This window comes from Rhincodon typus, chromosome 2 (genome assembly GCF_021869965.1).
Source record: "Rhincodon typus isolate 14 chromosome 2, sRhiTyp1.1, whole genome shotgun sequence".
NCBI classification, from domain to species: Eukaryota; Metazoa; Chordata; class Chondrichthyes; order Orectolobiformes; family Rhincodontidae; genus Rhincodon; species Rhincodon typus.
The window spans coordinates 72,369,616-72,395,071 of NC_063333.1; the positions used below are offsets into that span (position 1 = coordinate 72,369,616).

The 25,456-nt window shown below is 42.2% G+C and overlaps 1 protein-coding gene across 3 annotated transcripts in view; it reads left to right on the plus strand.

The window, feature by feature from the left end:
• The first annotated feature begins 5,849 nt into the window (after window positions 1-5,849).
• Window positions 5,850-25,456, plus strand: part of LOC109919150 (calcium-binding mitochondrial carrier protein Aralar2) — a 222,699-nt gene continuing 203,092 nt past the window's right edge. For all 3 annotated transcript variants that reach the window (XM_048617775.1, XM_048617779.1, XM_048617785.1), the window contains exon 1: window positions 5,850-5,917. In XM_048617775.1, the coding sequence (XP_048473732.1) occupies window positions 5,855-5,917 (63 nt within the window). In that variant the 5' untranslated portion in view covers window positions 5,850-5,854. The remainder of the gene's footprint in view (window positions 5,918-25,456) is intronic.

Sequence of the window (25,456 nt, forward strand, 5' to 3'; positions counted from 1 at the left end):
TGGGTGTATGCCTTAGAAGTGAAAATTGTGTGTTCCAGGCACCCAAGTGACCTACTTGGGCTATAGAGTTGACCAGACCAGGTTACACTGTTGGAACATAAAGTGAGGGAAATCACGTCTATATCGGAACTTCTTTCCTTGGATTGGTGACTTATTATGAAAAATTCATAAGTAACCTGGCCTCCATTTTGGCATCCTTACACCCGCTATTGAAATACGGTCAGCCTTGGAAACGGTCATGTAGCCAAGAAGTAGCCTTTAGGGAAGTGAAAAAGCAGCGACTATCATTTAAGCTTTTGGCCCACTATGATCCCAAGTGAGAGGTGGGGCTGGGATGCACCCAGTACGGTATCAGAGTAGTTTGGCTCATCGGTGGCAAAATGGAGAGGAACACCCAATAGCTTATGCTTCCTGGACTCTGGTTGATGCTGAATGCAAATTTGCCGAGATAGAGAAGGAAGGTTTTTGGTGTAAGAAAGTTCCCCTAATACCTTTACATATGTAAATGTGTAATAGTAATGGACCATAAACCTCTGCTAGGGCTACTTAAAGAAGACAAGACCATGCCGCCCATAGATTCTGGTTGAATTCAGCGGTGGGCCCTTTTTCTCAGTGCATACAATTAAAATTTGGAACACTGTCCAGAAAGCCAAGTGGCAAATGTAGATGCCTTCAGCTGCCGCCCACTTGGAGATACACCACTGGTGGTGCCTCCCTGGAGGAGTCGGTTTTGGTTTTAAATTTTCTACACACCCTTCCGGTCACCTACGACAATATCTGACTGTGGATACAAGGAGATCCTGTTCCTGGCAAAACTAACACAGCTGCTGGTGATGAGGGATAACAAAAGGGCCACCTTAACCAGGACTGAAACCTTTCTTGACCCAGCAAGACCAGATCACCATACAGGGCAGTATATTACTATTGGCAGCAAGAGTGATTGTCACCAGTAATGGTCACTGCCAGATACTGAGTGAACTCCACCAGGATCATCTGGAGTTTCCAAGTGAAAATATTGGCAAGAAATTATCTCTGGTGGCCAGGATTGGATGCCAAAATAGCTACGTTTGTGTGGTATTAACTGGAGTGCCAACAAAGACAAAAATTATTGCCAGCAGCGACCCCACATTCGTGGAAATGGCCGGGTAAACCCTGGACTCAGTTAAACCTCAACTATGCTGGCACTTTCATGGGCTCAATGGTCTTGGTCGTTGTGGATGTCCTTTCAAAGTGGTTGGACGTACAGAGTTCATTCAGAAAACTTAGGATGATGACTGAAAAGCTGTGAACATCGTTCACAATACACAGACTCCCAGAAGTATTGGTCACGGACAGTTGGATTAATTTACGAGCAGGGATTTCAAGTATTTCCTAAAGTCTAATGGCATTCAGCATGTTTGGACAGCTCCAAACCATCCTGTATCCAATGGTCTGGCAGAAAGAGCAGTCAATGTTGAAGGCAGGCTTAAAGAAACAGCCTACAGCTTCACTCAATACCAAACTGTCCCAGTTTCTGTTCGATTATAGCACCACCCCTCATGCAACTACAGGGATAGCTTCAGCAGAGTTGCTGGTGGGGAGAAGACTCTGCACCAGGTTAAACCTGATATTCCCAGACCTTGGAGGGGGGCAGGGGTAAGGTGAAATGGCAGCAGGAATGCCAATTCCAGGCACATGCCTCCTCTAAGTGAGAGAGGTAGTTTACTTCAGGGGATGAGGTTTGGTGTCAAAACCATGGAAATGGCCCTACATGGGTATGAGGCAAAATCAACGCGAGGTCAGGTCTCGTGACATACAAAGTGAGGCGGTCCTGAACAAACGTGTGGATCACTTGAGAGCTGCTACCTCGTAAACGGGGCGGGAGCAAAACATACTTAGTCCATCAGAACAGCTCGAAAGGCTATAAGAAACCATGGGTTCGCCCCTCCATTTAGCATTGAAGAAACCTCACAGTTGGAGATGGATGTCTCAATACTGTTACTGGCTGAAGAAGAGGAAACACCTCCTGAGATGCTCCAGACAGGCTATGGTTGGTACACACTGCTCATGTCTGAGTCAAAGGAACTGGAGGAGAGGTTACAAGAGAAAGAACAGGCTTACATCCCCAAATTGATGGGGGGGGAGGAGGAATGCAGTGATTGGAATGAGGGTCAGGTGGATTCATTGACTATGAAATCTTTGATTGGTTTTTCAATTTAGGCCAATCAGGGAGCCTGGCTGACAGATATAAACAGGAGATTGCCCCTACTAGGCTTTGCTTGCTACTGGTTCCCTGGTTACATGGGTGTTTTTCCTGATGGTGGAAATGTTGAATAAAATTATTTTGCACATGGTGTTTTTACTGAGTCCTGCACTTACACACACACACACAATATGGTACTGTGGGGAAAAATAAGCACTGCTGCTGTATAGTAGTAATGTGGGTATACATAAAAAAAAAGCAGGGGATTCGGAGAGTCTCCTCATTCTAGGGAATGGTTTTGATCTGGCTGGTCAGAATCTGAGTACTGTGCATGTGTGAATAATTTGCGACTTGGTGATGGATACTGGCCTCTGTGCAGTTATTTCAATGATCATTCAAGCTACTTCGGGAGTTGGTGGTGCAGTGGTAATGTCTATAGACCCATGATAATGTTCTGGGGTGGTAGGTATAAATCTTGCTATGGCAGCTGGTGGAATCAATTAATAAACAAATCTGAAATTGAAGGACTAGTCTTATTAATGACACTTTGATTTGATTTAATTTCGTACTGTCACATATACCTAGGTACAATGAAAAGTTTTGTTCTGCATGCAGTATAGGCAGATCTTACCATGTAAAGTGCATTAGGGTAATAGAACAGAGCGAAGAATACATGATATGGCAGCAGAGGAGGTGCACAAAGAGTGAGATCAACATTGTATTTAAAATTTGAGAGGTCCCTTCAGAAGTCTAATAACAGTGAGGAAAAAGGCATTCTTGAATCAGTTGGTACATTGTACTTTCTGCCTGATGAAGAGGTTGGAAGAGATTATAACCAGGGTGGGAGGGATCTTTGTTTCTGTTGGCTGCCTTCCTGAAGCAGCAAGAAGTATAGATGGAGTGAATGGATGGAAGGTTGGCTAGCATGATGGACTGAGCTGTGTTTACAACTCTCTGTAGCTTGTTATGGTCCTGAGCAGAGTAGATGCCATACCAAGCTGTGATGCCTCCGGAAAGAATGATTTCTATGCTGCATCTGTAAAAATTGTTAAGTCTTCATTGGCATGACAAAGTTCCTTAGCCTCCTGAGGAAGTAGAGGCATTGTCAATAAATGTGAAACTGGACAAACATCAGAGGAGCAGGAAAGTCAACGTTTCAGGCTGAAACCATTCATCAGGACTCTGTGGTTGTGCTTGTAGTGTCTGTAGTGGTAGTCTAGAGTCAATTGATTTTAGTTTCAAAGGTCAGTGAAACAATGTCACTTGCTCCGACAGCCTGGGATATATTTGTTTCCTCAGTCACCGCTGCAGACATCAGATTAGCCTTTTTGAAAGGGAAACCATGAAAAACAACTGGTCCAGATGGAGTCCGGAGCCGTGCAATCACAGCCTGCTGTAGTGTCAATGTGCGTGAACCAGGACTGATTGTTGGTGATCATTACTCCTAGGAACTCTAGACCATCTCCACCTTAGCACCGTTGATGTAGCTAGAGGCATGCCCTCCACCTTGATTCCTGAAGTCACTGACCAACTGTTTCATTTTGCTGACCTTGAGGGAGAGATTGTTGTCTTTACACCATGCCACCAAGAACTCTATCTCTTTCCTGTATTCTGTCTCGTCACTGTTTGAGGTGCAGCCTACACCGGTAATGTTATCAGCGAACTTGTAGATGGAGTTAGGATGGAATTTGGCTACACAGTTATCAGTGCTTAGGGCATATAGTAAGGGGCTGAGAATGCAGCCTTGTGGGAGCCGGTGTTGAGAATTATTGTGGAGGAGGTGTTGTTGCCTATTCTCACTGATTTGTGGTCGGTAGGTTAGGAAGTTGAGGAGAGAGTTGCAGAAGGCAGAGCAGAGACCTACATCTTCGAGTTTGGAGATTAATTTGGCTTGAATTATGGTGTTGAATTCGGGGCTGTAGTCAATAAGTAGAAGTCTGATGTAGGTATTCTTGTTACCCACATGTTCCAAGGATGAATGTATGGCTGGGGAGATGGCTTCAGCCATGGACCTGTTGTGACAGTAGGCAAATTGCAAGGGATCAAGGCAGGCTGGGAGGCCAGAGTTGATGTGAGCCATGATTAACTTCTCAAAGTACTTCATAATTATGGAAGTCAGAGCCACTGGGTGATAGTCAGTGAGGCACAGTGCATGAATTTTATTACTAGGATAATGGTGGTTTCATTGAATCAAGTAGGGACTTCAGATTGCAGTAAGGAGAGGTTAAAGATGCCAGAGAACTGCAGATGCTGGTGTCAGAGATAACACGGTGTGAAGCTGGAGGAACACAGCAGGCCAGGCAGCATCAGAGGAGCAGGAAAGTTGACGTTTTGGGTCGGGACCCTTGTAAATACTCCCACCAGCTGATATGCGCAGAATTTGATTGCACGGCTCCGGACTCCATCTGGACCAGTTGTTTTCCATGGTTTCCCTTTCAAAAAGGCTGACCTGATGTCTGCAGCAGTGACTGAGGAAACAAGTATATCCCAGGCCTTTGGAGCAAGTGACATTATTTCACTGACCTTTTGAAACTAAAATCAATTGACTAGCAGACCACCAGCAATGTAGTTAACTCTTACATACCCTCTGAAATCATCCTAGCAAGCCACTTATTTCAAGAGTAATTAGGGGTGGGCAAAAAATGCAGGTCCTGCCTGCACTGCCAACATTTCATGGAAGAACAAAATAAATCTGATGAGATCATTTCTGAAGTATTTACTACATTTAAAATGATGACCCAGACAGAGATAGATGGAGACAGGCCAGAAGCCAGTGCAGTTCAGACAAAAAAAGATTCATACCAGAAGGGCAGTTTCATTTTGGTAATGTCCAAGCCAGAACTGGCAAGAAATCATCAGCTGTTATGGTAGTTCAAGTAGGCAAGACTGGGAAAAGCCCTGAGATTTTTTTCTTAAGGTTCAGTGAGTCACTGTGTCTATGTTTCTCAGGGACAGGCAATATTGAAGAGAATTACATCCGGTGAATGTGCAGAAACTTGCCAAAATTTGCTCGAAACCTCATTGGTTGAGCAAGAAATTAAACAGGGAAGATAGCGATGATATCTCACACGAGTTAAGTACCTGTAAGGAATTTTGCTAGGGAAAAAAGTCAGTCTTTCTTTGTGACGTTTATAAGATCTTTGAAAATTGTCTTATATGAATATGTACCTTTATTTTCCTTTCTTGTGTGTAATGAACTTACATTCCTCTGTCTTGAATGATTTTTTGGCATGTGAGAGATGCTGTCAAGGCTACATTTATTTCCAGTCATTTTGAGACGATTGCGATGTGACTTATTTCTGAATCACCGTAGTCCTCGTGATTATACTCCAACAATAAGAGTTGTTTGGAGAATTTAATTCCTTTCATATTGTCAATGATGTTGGCTTTCCACAAAAAGAAACACACTTCCGGTTATCGGATGCCTTATTTCAAATCCCCTCCTCTCGTATTGCCACATGCTGTTTTTTTTGTACACTTCCCTCCAGCAACGAACGTCACCAGAAATACACACGCTTCTTCGAAGTTTGCCAGCTGCGGCGGCAGGTGGTCACGTGATATGGGTGATTCGGCTCCAACCGATCAGCGGCAAGTAGCCACGTGATACGGCCTGTCGGCAATAAGCATGCGCATTGTTCCGCGCTAGCCAATCGATCAGCAAAGTGAAGTCACATGGCGTGTGCGGCGCCAGCACGTGCCGGGGGTGAAGCGAGGACGTTTGGAATGGCGATGCAGGTGAGAGGGAGGGTGGTTGGTTGGTCACAGTTGGTCAGCAGCGTAGGCAGGAAAGCAGTGTGCGACCACTGGTCTTCAGCTGTTTGCCTTCAAAATTACATCTTTATTCTTGGGGTGTGTTAATTGTTTGTCGCACAGACTGCGAAGCCTTGGTTTCTTAAAGCTGCCACTGGCCATCAAAAGATGAACGAATTCAAGTTGCTTATTTCTATGGAGGATGAGTTTTTAAAAAAAAACAGGATAAATGGATCACAAATCAAAGCCTTACGTTTCCATAGCGCCTTTAACAGCAACCGGATGTCTCAAAGCGCATTAAATACTTGTAAATTTCAGTTCATGTCTGTACTTCAGGAACGTGGCAGCCAGTTTGCACGAACTCCTACAAACAGCAGTATGATGACTGAAGAGTCTGATTTTGTAGACACTCCCGCCCTTTTTCTTTGGAGTAATGCTGTTTGATATTTTACATCCACCTGAACAAACGGATGGAGAGATAGTTCAATGCTTCATTTGACACTGCAATGTGAGTCTTTAATTTTGTGCTGAAGTTCTGGAATCTTGTTTGAGGGGCAAAACTGCTATCAAATGAGCCCCAGCTGCCAGCACTTTTTTTTTCTAAACACAATTCTTCCACTATTTCTATTTTATTGTCTGTTGTTAAACATTCAATGTTTAGTGGATGTTATTATCTCAATAGCAGGTCAGACTTTATCCATTATTTTGAATTGCTTAAATTGTTTCTTAAAAATAGACATTGGCTCTACTACTTACAAACTTCAGAATATGAAGTACCTATATCATTTCTATTTAAATGCTTGCATTCCCCTGGTCTTCAATCAGACATGTCACTTCACCTTGCTGACTCAAGGTGAGATTCCCCAGGTCGTTGTTTTTCCAGATGGGATACCCCAAATTGTTAAGCTCCTCAATGAAGAGGGATGAACCCTTCCTTATTCATTTACCAGCACCCCCCTACAATGGTTGCTTAATTTGAAAAGGACCACTTCCCTTTCTCCCAGACCCAAAATGCAAGGTGAATTAGTGATACAACCCTCTATAGATGCAGATTGAAAATAACTAGTGGATCCAAAAGAATAAAAGTATTTTTTCTTTTTAAAAAATGGGTCAGTTTTGAATTGTAGAAGAGTAGACAATTGAAATTTGTACGTTGCAGTACATGTTACTGGCAGTGTTGACATTGAAAATTTGAACAGTTGATTTTTGACACTTCTAGTTTTCTCGACTGATTGAAACTCTTTTGTCCTGATTCCTTTATTTTAAACTAGCTTGCAGCATTCTGAGTCAGAGGGGACTTTATCTACAACACTGGTGACTAGGGGAAGGATCTTTTGACTTTCACAGCATGGTCCCACAAATTCATTCCAGTAGATTTGAAACAGGCTTTTTTTTTTTAACCTGTACCCTTGGGTATTCCTGGAAGGTAAAAGCAATGTTTCTGCAAGAAGTGGCTTTCTGCTGAGAGAGTAGGGATAGTTGAACTGCGCGTTATGTCTTGTTAAATTTATCCCTGTTTGAAGTTTCCCTGACAATTTACATGTACAGCATTCCATTAACTTCCCACATGACTTTGCCACTAAATGTCACTAAATTTAAATTCAGTCTTTCTGCAGCAGCCCTCCTTGGGGAAGGTGGTGGTGGTGTGGTCATATCACTGGATTGGTACCCAGAACCCAAGCTAATGATCTGACAACATGGGTTTGAAACATACTGTGTCAGACAGTGAAAATTCATAAAGATCTGGAATTTAAAAAAAAATGCTGGTCTAAATGTGACCATTTTTGATACCTTTATTTGAAAAGGGAAATAGCCAACAATATTTAATTCTAGGCCAATTAGCTTAACATCTGTTACTTAGAAAATATTAGAATCTATTATAGACAATGTAATAACCAAGTGTGTAGAAATACATAATATGATCAAGCAGAGTCAGCTTGGCTTCACAAAGTGGAAATCACATTTGACGTGTGTATTAGAATTCTTTTGAGGTAAATAAAGCAGAAGCAGTGGATGTAATATATTTAGATTTCCACTTGGTATGGTACCTCATAATTGCGATACCAATGCATACAAGGCTATGGGCCAAGTGCTGGAAAATAGGATTAAAATAATTAGGTGCTTGATTTTGATTAGTGTAGACACTCGATGGTCCAAAGGACCTTTTTCTGTGCTGTTGTCCCTCAAGACCCTATCACAGTGACCGTATGACATGTTAGGAATGTAGGAACATAGAAACAGGAGAATGCCATTCAGTACCTTGAAGCAGCTCTGCTATTCAATAAAATATGGTTGATCTGTGGTCTAATGTTAAGCTAATAGAATACAGAGTTGGGAAGGTGTGTAATTTCAGGATGACAGCATGTAACTACTGGAGTACATAGGGATCAGTGTAAGAGCCCCAATTATATACAATATCTTTATTTAGTTTTATTATTTTCAAATGTATCGAGATACAGTGAAAAGGTTTGTTTTGCATGCTGATCAGTCAAATCATACCTGATGGAAGTACATCAGGGTAACAGAACTGAATGCAGAATATAGTGTTACAGCTACAGAGAAGATGTAGAGAAATATCAACTTTAGTGTATGAGAAGTCCATTCAAAAGTCTGATAACACCAGGGAAGAAGCTGTTCTTGAATCTGTTGGTACATGTTTTGTATCTTCTGCTTAATGGAAGAAGCTGGAAGAAAGTATAACCGGGGTGAGAGGAGTCTTTGTTCATTCTGGCTGCTTTCCCGAGTAGCAGCAAGTACAGATGGATTCAGTGGATGTAAGGCTGGTTTGCATGATGGACTGGACTGTGTTCACAACTCTCTGTAATTTCTGGTGGACTTGGGCAGAACAGTTGCCATATCAAACTGCGATGCATCTGGATGGGATGTTTTCTGTGGTGTACCTATAAAAATTGGTCAGAGTCATTGTGTAAATGCTGAATTTCCTTAGCTTTCTGAGGAAGTAGAGGTGTTGGTGTGCCTCCTTGAATGCAGGATTGACATGGATGTACCAGGACAGATTGTTAGTGATCTTTATTCCGAGGAACTTGAAACTCTCAACCATCTGCACCTCAGATTGATACAGATGGGTGTGTCCTCCACATCACTTCCTGAAGTTGATGACCAGCTCCTTCATTTTGATGTCATTAAGGGAGACATTGTTGTCTTTACCCTCTGCCACTAAGCTCGGTATCTCTTTCCTGTACTCTTACTGATGAAGACTCTGATGGTAGTGGCATATTCATTTAGGTTAGCCACTGAGTTCTTGAATATGGATCAGTCCACCAACTCCAAACAGTTACGTAGAAGCTCATCCATTGCCTCAGACCAGAACTGTATGATTTTCTGTAGGGGTTTCCTCATGCTTCAGTTTCTGCTTGTAAACCAGGTGAAGACGCACAGCTGTACGGTCTGATTTTTTTCAAAATGCAGCTGGGGACGGAACGTTAGGCATCTTTAGTTGTGTAGCAATAGTCAAGGGTGTTTTGGGTCTATGTTGGGACAGGAGATGTTTTGATGGTATCATAGTAGCACATGTTTGAGGTTGGCCTGGTTGAAGTTATCAGCTACAATGAGGAAAGCCTTGGTATTCTGTCTCAAGGCTATTTGTAGCAGTGTATATTTGATCAAGTGCACTCTTCACTTTGGCGTGGGGTGGGATGTGAACTGCTGTCAGGATAGCAGAAGTGAATTCCTGTGGCAGACAGTAGGTAAGGCACTGCAGTAACTCGCCAGTGTTGTCATGTCTGAGCACCAAGAGGAGTTGATTAGGAGGCAGACCCCTCTGCCCCTTGTCCGAGGACGCTGTGTGGTCCATCCGGTGAATTGAGAAACCCTCAGGTTGTAAGGCACTGTCAAGTGAAGCAGGAGTGAGCCACGTCTTGAGCAAGATGATGGTGGAGTAAGTAGCGCAGCGTTTGGGTTCCCTTTTTATAATCTAATCATCTTGTGGAGAGGTCGAATGCATCAGTGGCAGTGAGGTGTCCAGCATTTCGGAGGCAACTTTGTGTTCCCGGCGGTGGCAGAGGGAGGCGAGTACAGATGTACAGTTTGGGCCAGTGTCCGGTGTGGGACCTGGCAGCATTGGCAGTGGCTGATTCAGCGTGGTGGGTCCAGCACTGAGTTCGGGCCCAGTTTGGGACTTGGCAGCTTCAGCTGAGATCGGTCCACTGCAGACTCAGGGCACCAATAACGTCGGTGGGGGCAAGTTGATGCAGAAGAATGGTGACATGTGTTCCAGCGGCAGCAGCATGGCAAAGGGACTCAAGGCTGGTGTTTGCTTCTTAACTAGTATTGGATTCAGCATTGGGGTAGAGGAGCCAGGATTCAGGCCCATGGCTAAGGCACTGTAATGTTGAATTTCTAAATTTATTTCTTTTTTTAACTGTTAATTTCTATGCCTTGGTTTATTTTCTGTGTTCTTAAGATGATGCCAGACAGTGGTGACATTATACAACACTCTTCACTTATTTGTAACAAATACACGTACCAAGTACACGTGACAATAAATGAATAAATCAAATGTCTCTGTAAAACAGAGCACACAGCAGCCTTTCAACTCCATTTGATTAATAAGTCTAGCTTTCAGTTCGTCCAGCTTATTTTCAAAAGCTTGTACGTTTTGCCAGGAGTAGGCTGGGGAGGGGTACTTGAAACCACATTGTTTCAGTCTCACCTGCAGGCCAACACGTCACCCATGTTTCCTGCTTCTGGTTGGGATGGGAGTCGGTGTGGGTAGTCTGCCATTCCAGAAGATACGTGGGTGCGTTTGATGGGATCCTGGACACTTCGCAGCCTCGGGGACTCTGGAGAATCTTGTTCTTGGACTGCTTAGGCCTAGATGTTGGGTCTTCATGAGGTTGCCAATCAGTGTTCAGTGTTGGGCCTTTGAGAAGCTCATAAGTGGCTGATCTCTCTCCTTCTCTTGTTGTGGCCACAGTTCAGTGTTGGCAGTCAGGCCCTGTTGGTGTCGGGCACTCAGGGAGGTCTTGGTCTTTCTTGGGTCAAATCTGGTCAGGTTGGGGAGCGTTTGGTTGTTCTCGAAGGCCAAAAGATGGCCAGACCTTAAAGTAGATTTAAGAGAGCTTTTTTAGTAACTTGACAGACTTAAAATTGAGATTTCAAAGCATTGAACAATTATAATAGATGTAAGGAGATGATCTGCTGGCAACAGCATGCAAAGACTCGCCACGCTCTAGCGCCATCTTGTTTTTGATTAATGTCATAAACAATATCTATTAACATCTAACTAGTACATATTAATGACTTGGATGAGGAAAATGAATGTACTGTGTCCACATTTGCAGATCACACAAAAGTAGGTGGAAAGAATGATACACAGTCTGCAGAGGATATGGACTGGCTAAGTGAGCAAACGTAAAGCTTGGCAGACAGAATATGATGTGGATAGTGTGAGGTTCTACATTTTGGCAGGAAGAATCGAGGAGCTGGATATTATTTAAATGGAGAAAGACTGGGGAAAGCAACAGTACAAAGGGATTTGGGAGTCTTTGTGCATAAATCACAAAAAGGCTGGCATCCAAGTTCAGCATGTAATAGTGAAGGCAAATGGAATACTGGGCCTTTAATTCAAAGTGAATGAAAAGTAAAAAAATAGGTAAGTCTTACTAAAACTGTACAAGGTAATAGTTGGAGCTCACTTGTAACACTGAACAGTTTTGTCCCTCTTACCTAAGTAATGATATAATTGCATTGAAGATGTTACATTTCAAAAAGGATAGGAAATCAAAGTTTTTAACAACAGCAAGAACTTTATTATATGGAGATGTTCACTCTACGAGGCAGGAAGTTGGACTGACTTGTTTCCCTCTAATGGCCAATGATGTCATGTGATTGGACTCTTAAAGTGATAGTCTAAAATACTTACATAAATACACAACGAGAGGCAGTCTAGAGAAGATTCATTGGGTTATCTCAAATGTAGAGGAGTGTGTTATGGGGAAGGGTTGATTAGGTTTGGCCTGTAATTATTGGAGTTTAAAAGAATAAGAAGCAACCTTATTTAACATAGATTCTTAGCTCAATAGAATAAATTTAGAAAGGTTGTTTCTCTTGTGGGATAGTCTGGGACCATAAGGGCATAGTTTCAGTATGTGGGGGGTCACCCCATTTAAGACAAGATGCAAAATTTTTTCTCTAGAGGGTAGTGAATTTGTGGAATTCTTTCCTGCAAGAAGCTATAGAGGCAAAGTTTTTAAGTATACTCAAGGCTGAGATAGGCAGATTTTTAATCAGTAAGGAAATTGAGACTTGTGGGGAAAAGGCAGGAAAGAGAAGTTTGAGGTTTATCAGATCAGTCATGATTTTGGTGAATGGCAGAGCAGACTTGATGGGGCTGAATGGGCTACTACTGCTCCTATGATTTATGCTCCTACTGTTATAAAACCCCATCTGCTTCACTAATGTCTTTTAGAGAGGGAAGTCTCCCATCCTTATTTGGTCTGACCTACATGTAACTTCAGACCCACAGCAATCTAGCTGACTCTTTGCTGCCCTCTAGGCAATTAGGGATGGGTAATAAATGCTGACCCAACCAGTAACAATGAACAAATACTTAGGAAAAACACATTTTAGAATTAAAAGCAAAATATGTCTATAAACACTTTAGGGTTTTGATCCACCATTGTAACAGTGCTTAAACTTATGCCATCTATGGACAGCACAGTGGTTAGCATTGCTGCTTCACAGTGCCAGGGACTCAGTTTGTTTCCATCATTGGTGATTGTGTGGAATATGAACGTTCTCTTCGTGTCTGCGTGGATTTCTGCTGGGTGCTCTGGATTCCTCCCATAGTCCAAAGGTGTACAGGTTAGGTGAATTGGCCGTGCTAAATTGCCCGTGCTAAATTGCCCTATAGTTTCCAGGGATATGCTAGGTGGATTAGCTATGATGTATGCAAGGTTACAGGGATAGGGTGGATCTGGGTGGGATGCTGTTCGGAGGGTCGATGCAGACTTGATGGGCTGAATGACACCTTTCTACACTGTAGGGATTCCAATTAAAGTACCTTTCTGTAGTTGGTATGCAACATAATATACATGACACGCTTGAGTGATACATTGAAGCTAAATACGCCTCTTTAGGTTAACAGTGGGCCAGTATCAGCAATCCAAGTAAAATACTAAAAGTGCTGTCTTTTGGAGGGGCACTGCTAATAAAACCCAAGTCATACAAAAGAAAGACAAATTAAGTCAGATTATTTTTCTTAAACACTCCATTCTCCAGTCCCTGTGGTGTGCACTAGTTGTGAAAGAATGCATACATTATGCTGGCAGGCACCAGTTCCCTGTCCACCAAGGCACACAAATCCATGTAAGGGAGATAGGAAGGTACAGCCATAGTTACCCTCTCCTCCCAAAGAAAACTGCATCCAATTTGAGGGCTTGACAGCACATTGGCAGAAATGTACATGTGGCTCCCAGTGTTCACTCTAAGTTTGCTTTCTATGCATGGCCGTCTTGTTACACTGCATGGTCCTTTTAAGATTATTGTGTAGTGAAGCATACTTGCGTTTTAAAGAGGACATTGTTTATGCAGGATCTATTTTTCTACACATTCCAGATTGCGAGGTGATTGTTCACCCTTTCAATTGAGAGGGAACATTGCTCCTGCATGCCACCATTATGTCTGGTTTGTATCTGAATATGTATCAGTTTGCCCAGGCAACTAGGATTGTATCTTTTAGATTGCATTCACAACTGGATTAGGCAGAAATAAGTGCCTTGTACAACAGGGCCAAGTGGTATATCGGTTTCCTTACTCACCTCAGTGGGCAACAGGGCAAAGTTTGGGGTTTTTCAGAGAGGCTGGTTTCTCTTGTAGGCATGATTGATAAGAGACATGTTACGAGCAGGTCAGCAGATCAACAACTTACAAAAATAGTAAAGGCTAACATATTATCAATATATAACCAAATGTCAATAGCATTGCCAAAATGCATTTATACTCATAGTCTACCTTATTCTCTTGAACTTTGAGAAACATGATACAATGTCTGCTGAGGGCTGAGGGATCTGACTGATATCATCGCCACACGAACAGCAGACCTGAATTGCATACAAGCAACTGAACCCAGACTGCAAACAGGATCCTTCCAGAACTCATATTCTGAAGCCTGAAACAGAGGCTTAGATCTGTCAGCCCCTTTGGGGATTCCCCTATGTAACGTGCAGCACGTGGTTTTGGTGTGTTACCTTTGCAGTGGTGTTTCATACAGAGTCTTGCATGTGAAGGTAGAAGAGCCGAGGTAAGGAGAGAAAGTAACAGAGGAAGGATGGCCAAAAAGACACTGCAGCCTAGTTGTTTGGGATAAGTTTACAGACCAGTATAATCTGCTGATACTTAGAACTGTATTCTGAGAATTTTGAGCCCCACTGTAACAAACATTGTTATTTTCTTTGCTACTCCCTTCATCCCTTTATCTGCATCAATGAGCAATCACATCAGTCACAACAACTGTACTAATGATATTCTGACAATAGAGTTATGAAACAGTCACAAAAGAAGTAATTTAGTGCCAATCATAAGTGTCTTCCATTCATTTCTCAGTCAGGTAATCAACCAATAATGCTTAAGTGAAGGTTTTCTATCTATACTAAGAACTCAATGAAGTACTCCCTTCAGGTTCTAAGCAGAAATGGGGGTAAGATTGGTGTTCCTGCTGTGCAAACTCTTGAAATAGTCATGGCTTATGGCCTGGATAGTTGTGTCCTGGAGTATTTGACTGCAAGCTACTACAGGAGCCATCTGATCCAGCTGACATATTGATATTATTGCTTATGCTGACTAGAGAAGGAGGTAATGAGTATATAGATATGATCCCTGAGAGAGCTTAATGGATGTAATTTGATGCGCCACTGCTACTTTGAGGAGCTGATATTCATTCCTTGACTGATCTGCAGTGCTAGGACCACAGAGTGATAAGCAAGGTAAATGGACAGGAGATAATACTGGTAGTTTAGCTATAACATGTTCCGTTAATGCAAATTGGCTGTAACACAATTGATGAATAGTGGACGCTATTTGGATAATGCGAAGCTTCTACTTTAGGTATAGTGGCGTTTCTATGGCGATTTCCCTATAATGCGATTTTTTTTTTTTATGTTGATTTTCTAAAGCATGTTTTTCTATAGTGGAGGTCACAGAAGAATGCAACTATCACGTTTATAGAAGAACTGCCTATAATGAAATTAGTGTTGTTATCAGATTCCTTCCACATACATAAGCTGATGAATAAGCAACAAATCCATTAATGGTGATAATGTTTCATATGGTGCATTTTCTTCATCATCATTATTGGCGGTTTCTTGCAGATAAGGATGACTCTCTTCCACTTTCAGGGTGAGTCCATAAGTGACTGTATAGACCAATGTGGCTCCCGCAGACTCTACCACACTTGACGCAAAAGGTGATCAGAGGAGGGAGTGGGTGGGGAGTTGGTATGGCAGTGTGCTCCTAATGCTATTTTTTGTCTAGCTTCCACTTTTTCCTGATGACAAGTCTCAAGGTGCTTGATGCCTTCCGAAATGCTCCTCCTCCACATTAGACGGTCTTGGGCCGGTGATTTCCTGGTGTCTGTGGGAATGCAGCACTTCACCACTGAGGCCTTGAAGGTATCCCTAAAGTGTTTCCTCTGTCCACCTGGGACTCGCCTATCATTTTGTGGTTGGGAGTCTTGAGTCAGTCAGTGAACGACGTGCCCAGACAATCACAGCCGATCAAGGGTGATTAGTGCCTTGATGCTGGGGATGTTGGCCTGGTCAAGGATGCTGGTGTATGCATCTGTCTTCTCAGCGGATTAACAGGAACTTGTGCAAGTAGCGCTGGTGGTGCTGTTCCAGCGCTTTGAGATGTCCACTGTAGATAGCCCACATCTCAGAGCCATGTAGGAGGGCAGGAACCACCACAGCTCTGTATACCATGAGCTTGGTGTCGGATCTGATGTTGCTGTCCTTGAAAACCCTTTTTCTCTGATGGCCGGCTATATCTGCTTTGGTCCACAGGACACCCCTGAGGTATTGGAATTGACCAACATTCTCCAAGGCTCTCAAAGGACCTTGATGATTGGAGTTTGCTCCACAGTACCAGGCCAGGTTGGTGGGGGACCTTTGACTTGCGATGTTCAGGGTGAGACCCATGTTCTTATATGCCTCAGTCAAGATGCTGCCGATGGTTTGGAGTTTGTCCTTTGAGTTTGCATGTATGCAAGCATCTTCCGCACACTGCAGCTCGATGACAATGGTTGGGGTGACTTTTGCTTTGGCTTGAAGGCGGCAGAGGTTGAATAATTTCCCACAGGTTCTATAGGCTAGCTCCACTCCAGTGGGGAGCATCTCGACAGCGAAGTGAAGCATTGCAGCAAGGTAGATTGAGAACAGTGTTTGGGCGATGATGCAGCCCTGCTTGCCACCAGTGCAAATAGGGAATGGGTTGGTGGTAGTGCCATTTGTCATTACTATGATTTCCATGTCGTCATGAGCAGGCGAAGGATGGTGACAAACTTTGTAGTGCAGCCAAAGCAGAGAAGGACGCTCCATAATGCTTCCTGTTTGAAGGTGTCGAAGGCTTTTGTAACGTCTAATAAGGAACCTGTGGCACAAAGAGCAGTTGGTGGATGGAGAAAATGCTGGAGGCCTACGAATGGCTGACAACCATGATGTGCTGGTTTCTTCAGTGCTGTCAAGACCATCTATGGACCAAAAACCCAAGGCCCCAACCTCTTGCTGGCCAAGGACAGAGTGACTCTTGGCAAAGACAAAGAAGCCATCAAACAATCTGGGGAAGCACTTCGGAGACCTCCTCAACCAGGGGCATGTTGTTGATCCAAGCATCCTTGACCGCATCCCACAGCACGCTACACACCACGAGCTCAGCAACCCAGCCCTGCATGAAGTAGAACAACAAGACTGCTGGAGCAGACGGTATCCCTGCTGAGGCATCGAAGTGTGGAGGGAAAGACCTCCTCCTGCCTTATCTGGAAAGAGGATAGTATCCTGGGAAAGCTTCAAGATGCCACTGTCATGAGCATTTTCAAAAAGGCAACAAGTCTGACTGTGCTGATTATAAGGGAATCTCCTTGCTTTCAACCGTTGGAAAAGTCATTGCCAAGATCCTCCTCATCTGTTTCCTCCCTGTCGCTGAGGAACCCCTCCTGGAATTGCATTACAATTTCTGGCCATGGAAGGGCACAATGGACATGATTTTCACCACATGACAGCTATAGGAGAAATGCAGAGAAAAGAAGCTTTACCCCTGTACATGACCTCCTTCGACCTTACAAAGGTTTTTGACACGGTCAGCTGGGAAACATTAAAGAGTGTCATTCTTCGCTTTGACTGCACCACAAAGTATGTTGCACTTCACCTGATAGCTGAAGAGATGAATCTGTGTGAGGCAGGTTATGTCACAAATGCTGATGAGTTAGGATCAGTTATCGTTATGGGATGCTGTTTTCAGTGTTGGTAACTTTCATTGCCACTGATTGTTAGGGTAATATGGAGAGGCCTTGATATAATGTCACCATTTTCCTCTGATGTTGGCTAGTGTCTCCATGTGAATTCATTGTTTGCAGCCTTCGGGTCACACAAGGTAATATCCTTAAAGCAGAGGTCTTGTGGCTTTTTCTACATCTGCAGACAGAAAATTCTTGGAAAGGTGTTTGTGATCCATTCTGTGGACATGTCAGTGCCAGGGAAGTTCACCTGCGCTTGGTGAATGCTGGCATTCTTGGATGATTTGCCTTTGAGAGGACTTCTTGGTAGAACAAAATGCTGAGCATGTGCGACATTGAAGATGACCTTTTCTGAACTTTTTAAAAATCCACTAATGGGATGTAGCTGTTGGATGTGGCCATGTTTAAAAAGGAAATGTTCATAGGATGTAGGTGTCACTGGCTGGGCTAGTATTTATTGCCCATTGTTAATTATCCTTAAGAAGGCGCTGGTGAGATGTTCTTGACACACCCGTTCCATTGAACTATTTTGCCCATCCCTAGTTGCCCTTGAGAAAATGGTGGTGAGCTGCCTTCTTGAGCCATTGCGGTTCAGTTGCTGTAGTTAGACCCACAATGACATTAGGGAGGGAGTTCCAGTGTTTTGACATAGCAAGACTGAAGAAACGATGTTATGTTGCTAACTTAGGAAGGTCAGTGGTTTAGAAGAGAACTTGTAGATGGTGGGATTCCCATGTATCGGTACTCTTGCTCTTCTCGAAGCTACTTAATGTGAGTTTAGAAAGTGCTGTCTGATGAGCCGTGGTGAATTTTCTGCAGTGCGTCTTGTAGATGGTGCACGCTGCTGCTACTGAGCATTGGTGATGGAGGGAGTGAATGTGGATGTGGTACTAATCAAGTGGACTGCTTTGTCTTGGATTGTGTCAAGCTTCTTGAGTGTTGTTGGAGCTGCACTCATCCAGGCAGACTGGATGTATTCCATTTACACTCTAAAATCAAGACTTGTAGATGGTGGACAGGCATTGGAGAGTTAGGAGATAAGTTACTTGCTGCAGTATTCTGAGCCTCTGACCTGCTGTTGTAGCCACTATCTGTATGATGAGTCAAGTTCAGTTTTGATGGGGATTTCAATGATGGTAATGCCATTGAGTATCGAGGGGTTAAATTCTCTCTTGCTAAAAGCAATCAGTAAGTGGCATTTTGTGGTACAAATATCTCTTGACACTTGTCACTCAAACCTCTACATTGTTCAGGTCTTGCTGCATTTGAACATGTATTGCTTCAATATCTGAGGAGTCATGATTGGTGCTGAACATTGTGCAATCATCAGTGAACGTCCTCACTTCTAACTTTATGGAGGCAAGATCATTGTTGAAGCAGCTGAAAATGGTTGGGCCCTGCAGAGATGTCCTGGAGCTGTGATGACTGATCTCCAATTACCACAACCATTTCCCTTTTGTGTTGTGTATGCCTCTAACCAGTCGAAAGGTTTTCCCTGCTTTCTGTTTTCTCCACTTCTTCTAGTTTAGCAACTTCCTTGCTTGATAGCTGCAAGTTGTCAATACTTCACAGATGCACAACAATATGCTGAGAACAGAGACCTAATAAAGCTGGTTCCAAGGGTCAATTTACTTTTGCCTGCGCTTTTTTTTGTATCAACCAAAGGCAGTAACTGCTTTTCTATTTTGTGTTGGGTTCTGCATCCGCAGTTAGATTATCCATCAGTATTGATTTCATGTAGAATTTCATGACTGTTGGTTAAAGTGATCAAGAGTGGAGATTTTACACCCTGCCCCAAGACGATCTGAAATTTATAGTAAAGTAGAATAGGTTACAGACATGAGGGACAATTCATGAGTCTTTGCAGTTGAATTTCTGTTTGGGTTACTAGTGTAGCATCATTGGCATAGAAGACTTCTCTGTTCAAAACATACAGCTTTTTTGTCTTTACTTTCAATCTGGGCAGATTGTAGAGCTTGTTGTTTGACCTAGAATGCATGTAAACTCTTTGTAAAACTGTAGGGAAGGCAAGGGATAGGAGTATAGGAAAAGAACATATCAAAGGATTCCTGCCATTCTTCACCTTGAGATAATTGCATTTGGAGCTTTTAAACTGTACTGTACTATGCATGTTACCTAAGCTATTTGCTATCTACACTGTGCTCAGCTGTTTCTTGTTATCTACCACAGTGAGTTGAATTAGGTGAAGACTGAATTCTCTGATTGTGAGTATCTGAGGATGGATCATCCGGTATAGATTTCTAATTTGAAGTGATTGCAAGTGCTTTTGGTTTTTGCAGCACTGAAGTACATGGAGCCTTCTCTTCATTTTAGGTGCTTAAATGTTTAACTTTAGTCAGAACTGGACATGACAATACTGCAGAGCCTTGATTGATGTGTCATGGGATTTTTTTAACTTTGTCTACAGTAGCACGTAGTTCTGTATTATAGCTTTTATGGCTTTATTAGTTTCGACATCTCACTTCTGGGCGTGCTTAGTGGTGCTCCTGTCCTGGTCTCTTGCACTCCTAATTAATTCACAGTGAAGGATATGACAGACTGCATGGTTACAAGTGTTGCAGAACTTTAAATGTTTTTATGTACATTATTTATCATGCATCTCAATTTAGCAACCGTGATTTCAGCCTGCTCCTCAAGAAATGAGCAGGGAGGCATTTTCCAATCACCTTGTTCAGAGATGTTCTCACACATCTATGAAGCAGCTGAGACTTGAATTTGGGCCTCCTGGCTCAGAGCTCACCGCTGAATCGCAAAAGCCCCAAAAAAGAAGCAGGAAAACTAGACCTTGAGATATAGGAGCACATTTAGGCCATTCGACCCAGCGTGTCTGCTCTGCCATTCGATCATGGTTAATATGTTTATCAACTCCATTTTCCTACCTTTTCCTCATAACCCTCGATCCCCTTACCAATCAAGAACCTATCTATCTCTGTCATAAGTGATATTCTATGACTTGGCCTTCCAAGCCGTCTGTGGAAAAGAGTTCCACAAAATCACAACAGTGTGAATGAAGAAATTCCTCATCTCAGTTCTAAAGCGCCAACAGTTCACTCTGAGGCTGTGACCTCGGATCCTAGTCACTCCTACTCGTGGAAACATCTTCTCCACATCCACTCTATCTAGGCCTCTCAGTGTTCTGTAAGTTTCAGTGATGTCTCTCTCATCCTTCTGATCTCCATTCGAGTACGGAACCGGAATACTCAACTGCTCCTTATATTGACATTCCCTCATTCTGTGGGATTGTTCTTATGAATCTCCTCTTCTCACCCTCCAAAGGCCAGCAAGTTCTTCCTTAGATACAGGGCTCAAAACCGCTCTCAATATTCCAAGTGTGGTCTGGCCAGAGCCTTGTACAGCTTCAGCATCCCTGCTCTTGTATTCTGATCCTCTCAAAACGAATGCTAACATTGCATTTGCCTTCCCGACGGCCAACTGAACTCACATGTTAACCTGAAGAGAAATTTGAACTAGGACTTCTAGGTCCCTTTTGTGCTTCAGATTTCTGAAACCTTTCCACATTTAGAAAATGGTCTATGTCTCTATTCTTCACTGGGTCTCCTTTTGTCTACTTTGCTGATTACATCCTCAAAGAATTCTGACAGATTTGTCAGGCATGACCTCCCCTTGACGAATCTGTGCTGACTCAGCTCTATTTTACTGGAATCTCGTCTTTAATAATGGACTCTAAAATTTTACTAACGATCAAAGTCAGGCTAATTGGCCTACAATTTTCACATCTTCTGCCTCCCTTCTTAAACAGGGGTATTACATTAGCGATTTTATAGTCCTCTGGGACCCTCCCTGCCTCCACTGATTCCTGAAAGATCACCACTAAAGTCTGCACAATTTTCCCAGCTGTCTCCTTCAGAACATTGGGGTGTAGTCCATCTGGCCTGGGTGACTTATCCACCTGAGATCTTTCAGCTACTCCAGCACCATTTCCTTCATGAGGATCACTACACTCACCTCTGCTCCCTCACTTTTGTTTTAGCTGTTCAATGTCCATTGTTGCCTCTCCCTTATCTTTCAGATTTAAAAAAAAATCTTGCAATCTTCTGTTATATTACTAGCTAGCTCACCTTGATATTTCACACCCCCACCCCACCTCACTGCTTTTTCACTTTTCTTCTACTGGTTGTCAAAGGCTTCCCAATCATCTGGCTTCCCATTAATCTTCACCACATTTGTATGCTTTTACTTTTGCGCTGTGTCTAATTTTTCTTGTCAACCATGGTTGCCTCATCCTCTCTTTAATATGTTTTGTCTTCCTTGGGATGAATGTGAATTTCTACTGTACCTCATGCATTATCCCTGGAAACTCTTGATATTGCTGCTCCACTGTTTTTCCTATTAGGCTCCCCTTCCAATCAATTCTGGCCATTTCCCTGCCTCTTGTATTTGTTAGTTGCCTTTACTCAATTGTAATAAGACATTAGGAGCAGAAATTAGGCCAATCAGCTCTTCGAGTCTGCTCCACAATTTAATCATGGCTGCGAAGTTGCACAACCCTACTCTCCTGCTTTCTCCCCGTAACCTTTGATTCCCTTGACAATCAAGAACCTATATGTCTCTGTCTTAAATATACTCAATGACCTGTCCTCCACAACCTTCTGTGGCAATGAATTCATAGATTCACCACTCTGACTGAAGAAGTTTCTCCTCATCTCTGTTCTAACAGGTCTCCCCTATACTCTAAGGCTGTGCCCTCGGGTCCTAGTCTCTTCTGCCAATGGAAACATCTTGCCCACATACACTCTGTCGACGCCATTCAGTATTCTGTAAGTTTCCATTAGATCCCCCCCTCATCCTTCTAAACTCCATCGAGTATGGACCCAGAGTCCTCAAACGTTCCTCATATTTTAAGCCTTTCATTCCTGGGATCATTCTCGTGAACCTCCTTATTGAGTGTAAGTAGGATTTCACCACTGAGTAGCAACTGTATTCCTTAGGGCTTGGGCATCTTGACCAGTTGTCATCAATCATGATAACGGCCATTAAAATGCACTACTGGACTGCAGTGGTTCAAGAGCTCACTGCCACCTTCTCAAGGGCATTTAGGGATGGGCAATAAGTGCTAGCCAGCCAGCACTGCCCACATCCCATGAGATAATTTTTAAAAAAATTGTTCAGCGAACACAGCCTGTGCCCCACCTTTTCTCATTGCTTTTTCCAAGTGACACTCAACATGCTGGAGACTAGATTCATCAGCGGAGAGCATCTGCAGTTCTTTCTTTTTTCTTTGTTTTTGAACTCTATTTGGAGTCCTAAAGGCTGCAGGGTCTTCAAACAGAAAATGAGATGCTGTTGTTCCAGCTTATATTGAACTTCAGAAATGTTGTCTAGGGAACACACCTGTTGACATGGCAGGCAACTGGAAGCTTGGGGTCATTTTTGCGGAAAGAACATAGATGTTTTGCAAGTGTTATCCAGTCTGTGTTTCCTCTCCCTAATGTGGAGATACTGCATTGTGAGCAGCAAATACCGTTAAATAGATAGAGTGAAGTGTAGGTAAATCACAGGTTCCTTGGATAGTGAGGATGGAGGAAGTAAACGGCAGGTGTTATGTAAGCTGCCGTTAAAGATCTGGCAAGCTGCACTTGGATTTTACCTCTTCTAATGTTAATTTTATTTGATGCCAACTCTAAGGGATTACTGACTTCCAATGTCACTGATGTTATCAAGTATGCTGACTAGCCAGCCATTTTGAAGAATTCTGAGTTAGCAAACCAGGAGGTTTCATTGCACTTCTTTATTTCACTCCCTGAAAATTATAAAAATTATGACATCAATTAAAAGTTGAAATGTACATCTATAATTTTATTATTTTAAATATCTGTAGACTTTTATAACAGAATGGATAATTTGACAGGGCCAGAATGAGATTCTCAGGAATGTTATAGCCTACTGGGGAAATTGTGTTGATGCTCAAGCACCGCTATTCTGGGGTCGTCACAAAACGTTAAAAGATTTAGTTAAAGTGTGTTAAGTCCTCGGTTTACCTATCTGATAGATTCACTGTTAATAAAAACACTGATTTTGGGTTTCTGTGCTTATCAAGAACTAATATTTATTACAGATAAGTTCTAATCAATAGTTGGCAAATAATGAACTATCAACATATAACTCTACAAGTTGAAACCCTGACATCCCTGCCCCCTCTATCCCCTTTAAATACCCCTATGATACATGCACACACAGCCAAAAAATACAAAATTTTAAAATGGTCCATTTCCCATTTTCGTCTGCAATTAATATTAAAGAAAGAAAGAAAAAATATGATGCAGTGTTTTCAATAAATATTACATGGTACACTTTTAAAAACCCAGTTGCACCTCATTTGACTAGGTCTTTCTTCATTGATTTTTGTGGGAGAAATAATAGTGTTAAAGTGAAAATTGATTCAAAATCAATGACTTCTAATTGGTTTCCAGCACAGGGACTTGAATAACTCAATGGAGGAGTGCAGAATCACTGACAGCAACTTCTGAATCTTTGCGTTTAGCTGCACGTGTGTGGAAGCCATGTGATCCTACTTTCACAAAATGATGTTGTCGAACACTGACAGTTTGTTGTCACTACAACCATCAAATCTGGGCTATTGTGTGTTCATCAATTAAGATGAAAATTATGATTACCATACTCACAAAGCTACAAGCTTTGGTTATGGAAATAATTGTAATCTGGAGTTCATATCTTTTAGAACAGATTTTGGAAATTGAAACAGTTGATCACTGTTTTAGTTGACAGTATAGTAAGTATTATTTTGAATGAATAAATCAATTTCTTACGTGTTTGAGAGTTGTGGAAGAAATGATGAATGACATTTTTGTGATGTTTTCAAAACACAAGTTGAAAAATCTAGAAGGGAAATATGGAAAGTAAAAACTAACATTTTGACAACTCTGTTTTCAAATTTGATTGAAAAATAGAAACTAAGGACTGTACATGGCTTGTTTCTTCTAAACTGAAGATTTTAAGATCATATATTTTGCCTTTGAACTCACATCATTGTAACATGACAAATATATTGTCGTGTGATTAAGTTCGTGATTGCAATGTTGAGCTGAACACACTTGCTAACTGATTCTGAAAATTAGTAGGTATGTTCAACAGCGTAGCCACTTAGAGACATTGCATTTCAGTTTCAATTCCTAACATTCCCAAGGCATTTGTGATTTGTGGGAATCCAGCCCATTCATTGTAAAGTGCCAAATTTTGATAACCTATGAAACATCTTAAAGTGAAACCTTTCAGACTTGTATCTCGCTACCGTGGATAAGATTTTACTAAAACAAATTGGAAGACAAATTGCACCAGAGTTAGACCTTAACATGACATTCAAGCCCATTGCTGAGATTTGTTTCCCCTAGAATATTCCCATAACTATGAATAAATTACAAGTAGCAACAAGATAAAAAACAATTTCCCGCAAGAATAAGGGAGACTGTCAGAGCCCTTTGTGGTTAAACACCCTAGTGGCATATTTTTTATGTTTTTGATTTGTATTGCATCCTTATCCTAGAATTCCAGAATGCTGTATGTATTGTAGTCAATAAGATGGAGTGGCAGCTCTGAGACAGTATCCCTTATGAGCTTCTTACAGAATCCAAAACATGCCTCTCAACTGGGAGGAGTTTGAGGTTCACAAGCAGTTTAATTATGAAGAAAATCCAGGATTTAATTTAGAAATTGTATTCCTCATGTTGAACTGCAAATACAGAAATGCAGGCATCATAAAAATCATAACATATTGAATAGGTCTGATGACATTTGTGGAGAGAGAAGCAGATTTAATATTTCTGGTCAATAACATAAGGCTGCATGTTTCTTTCAAAACAAAACAGAAGATTTGAGAGTTAGCTAACTTTCAGTGCTGAAATCTCTCTGCTCCCTTTCTAATGTCCTCAAAGCTTTGATCCATGCTCTTATATTCACCCTGCTAGTGGCAGAATTTTAGATAACAAGGTGTAGGGCTGGATGAACACAGCAGGCCAAGCAGCATCAGAGGAGCAGGAAGGCTGACGCTTCGGGCCTAG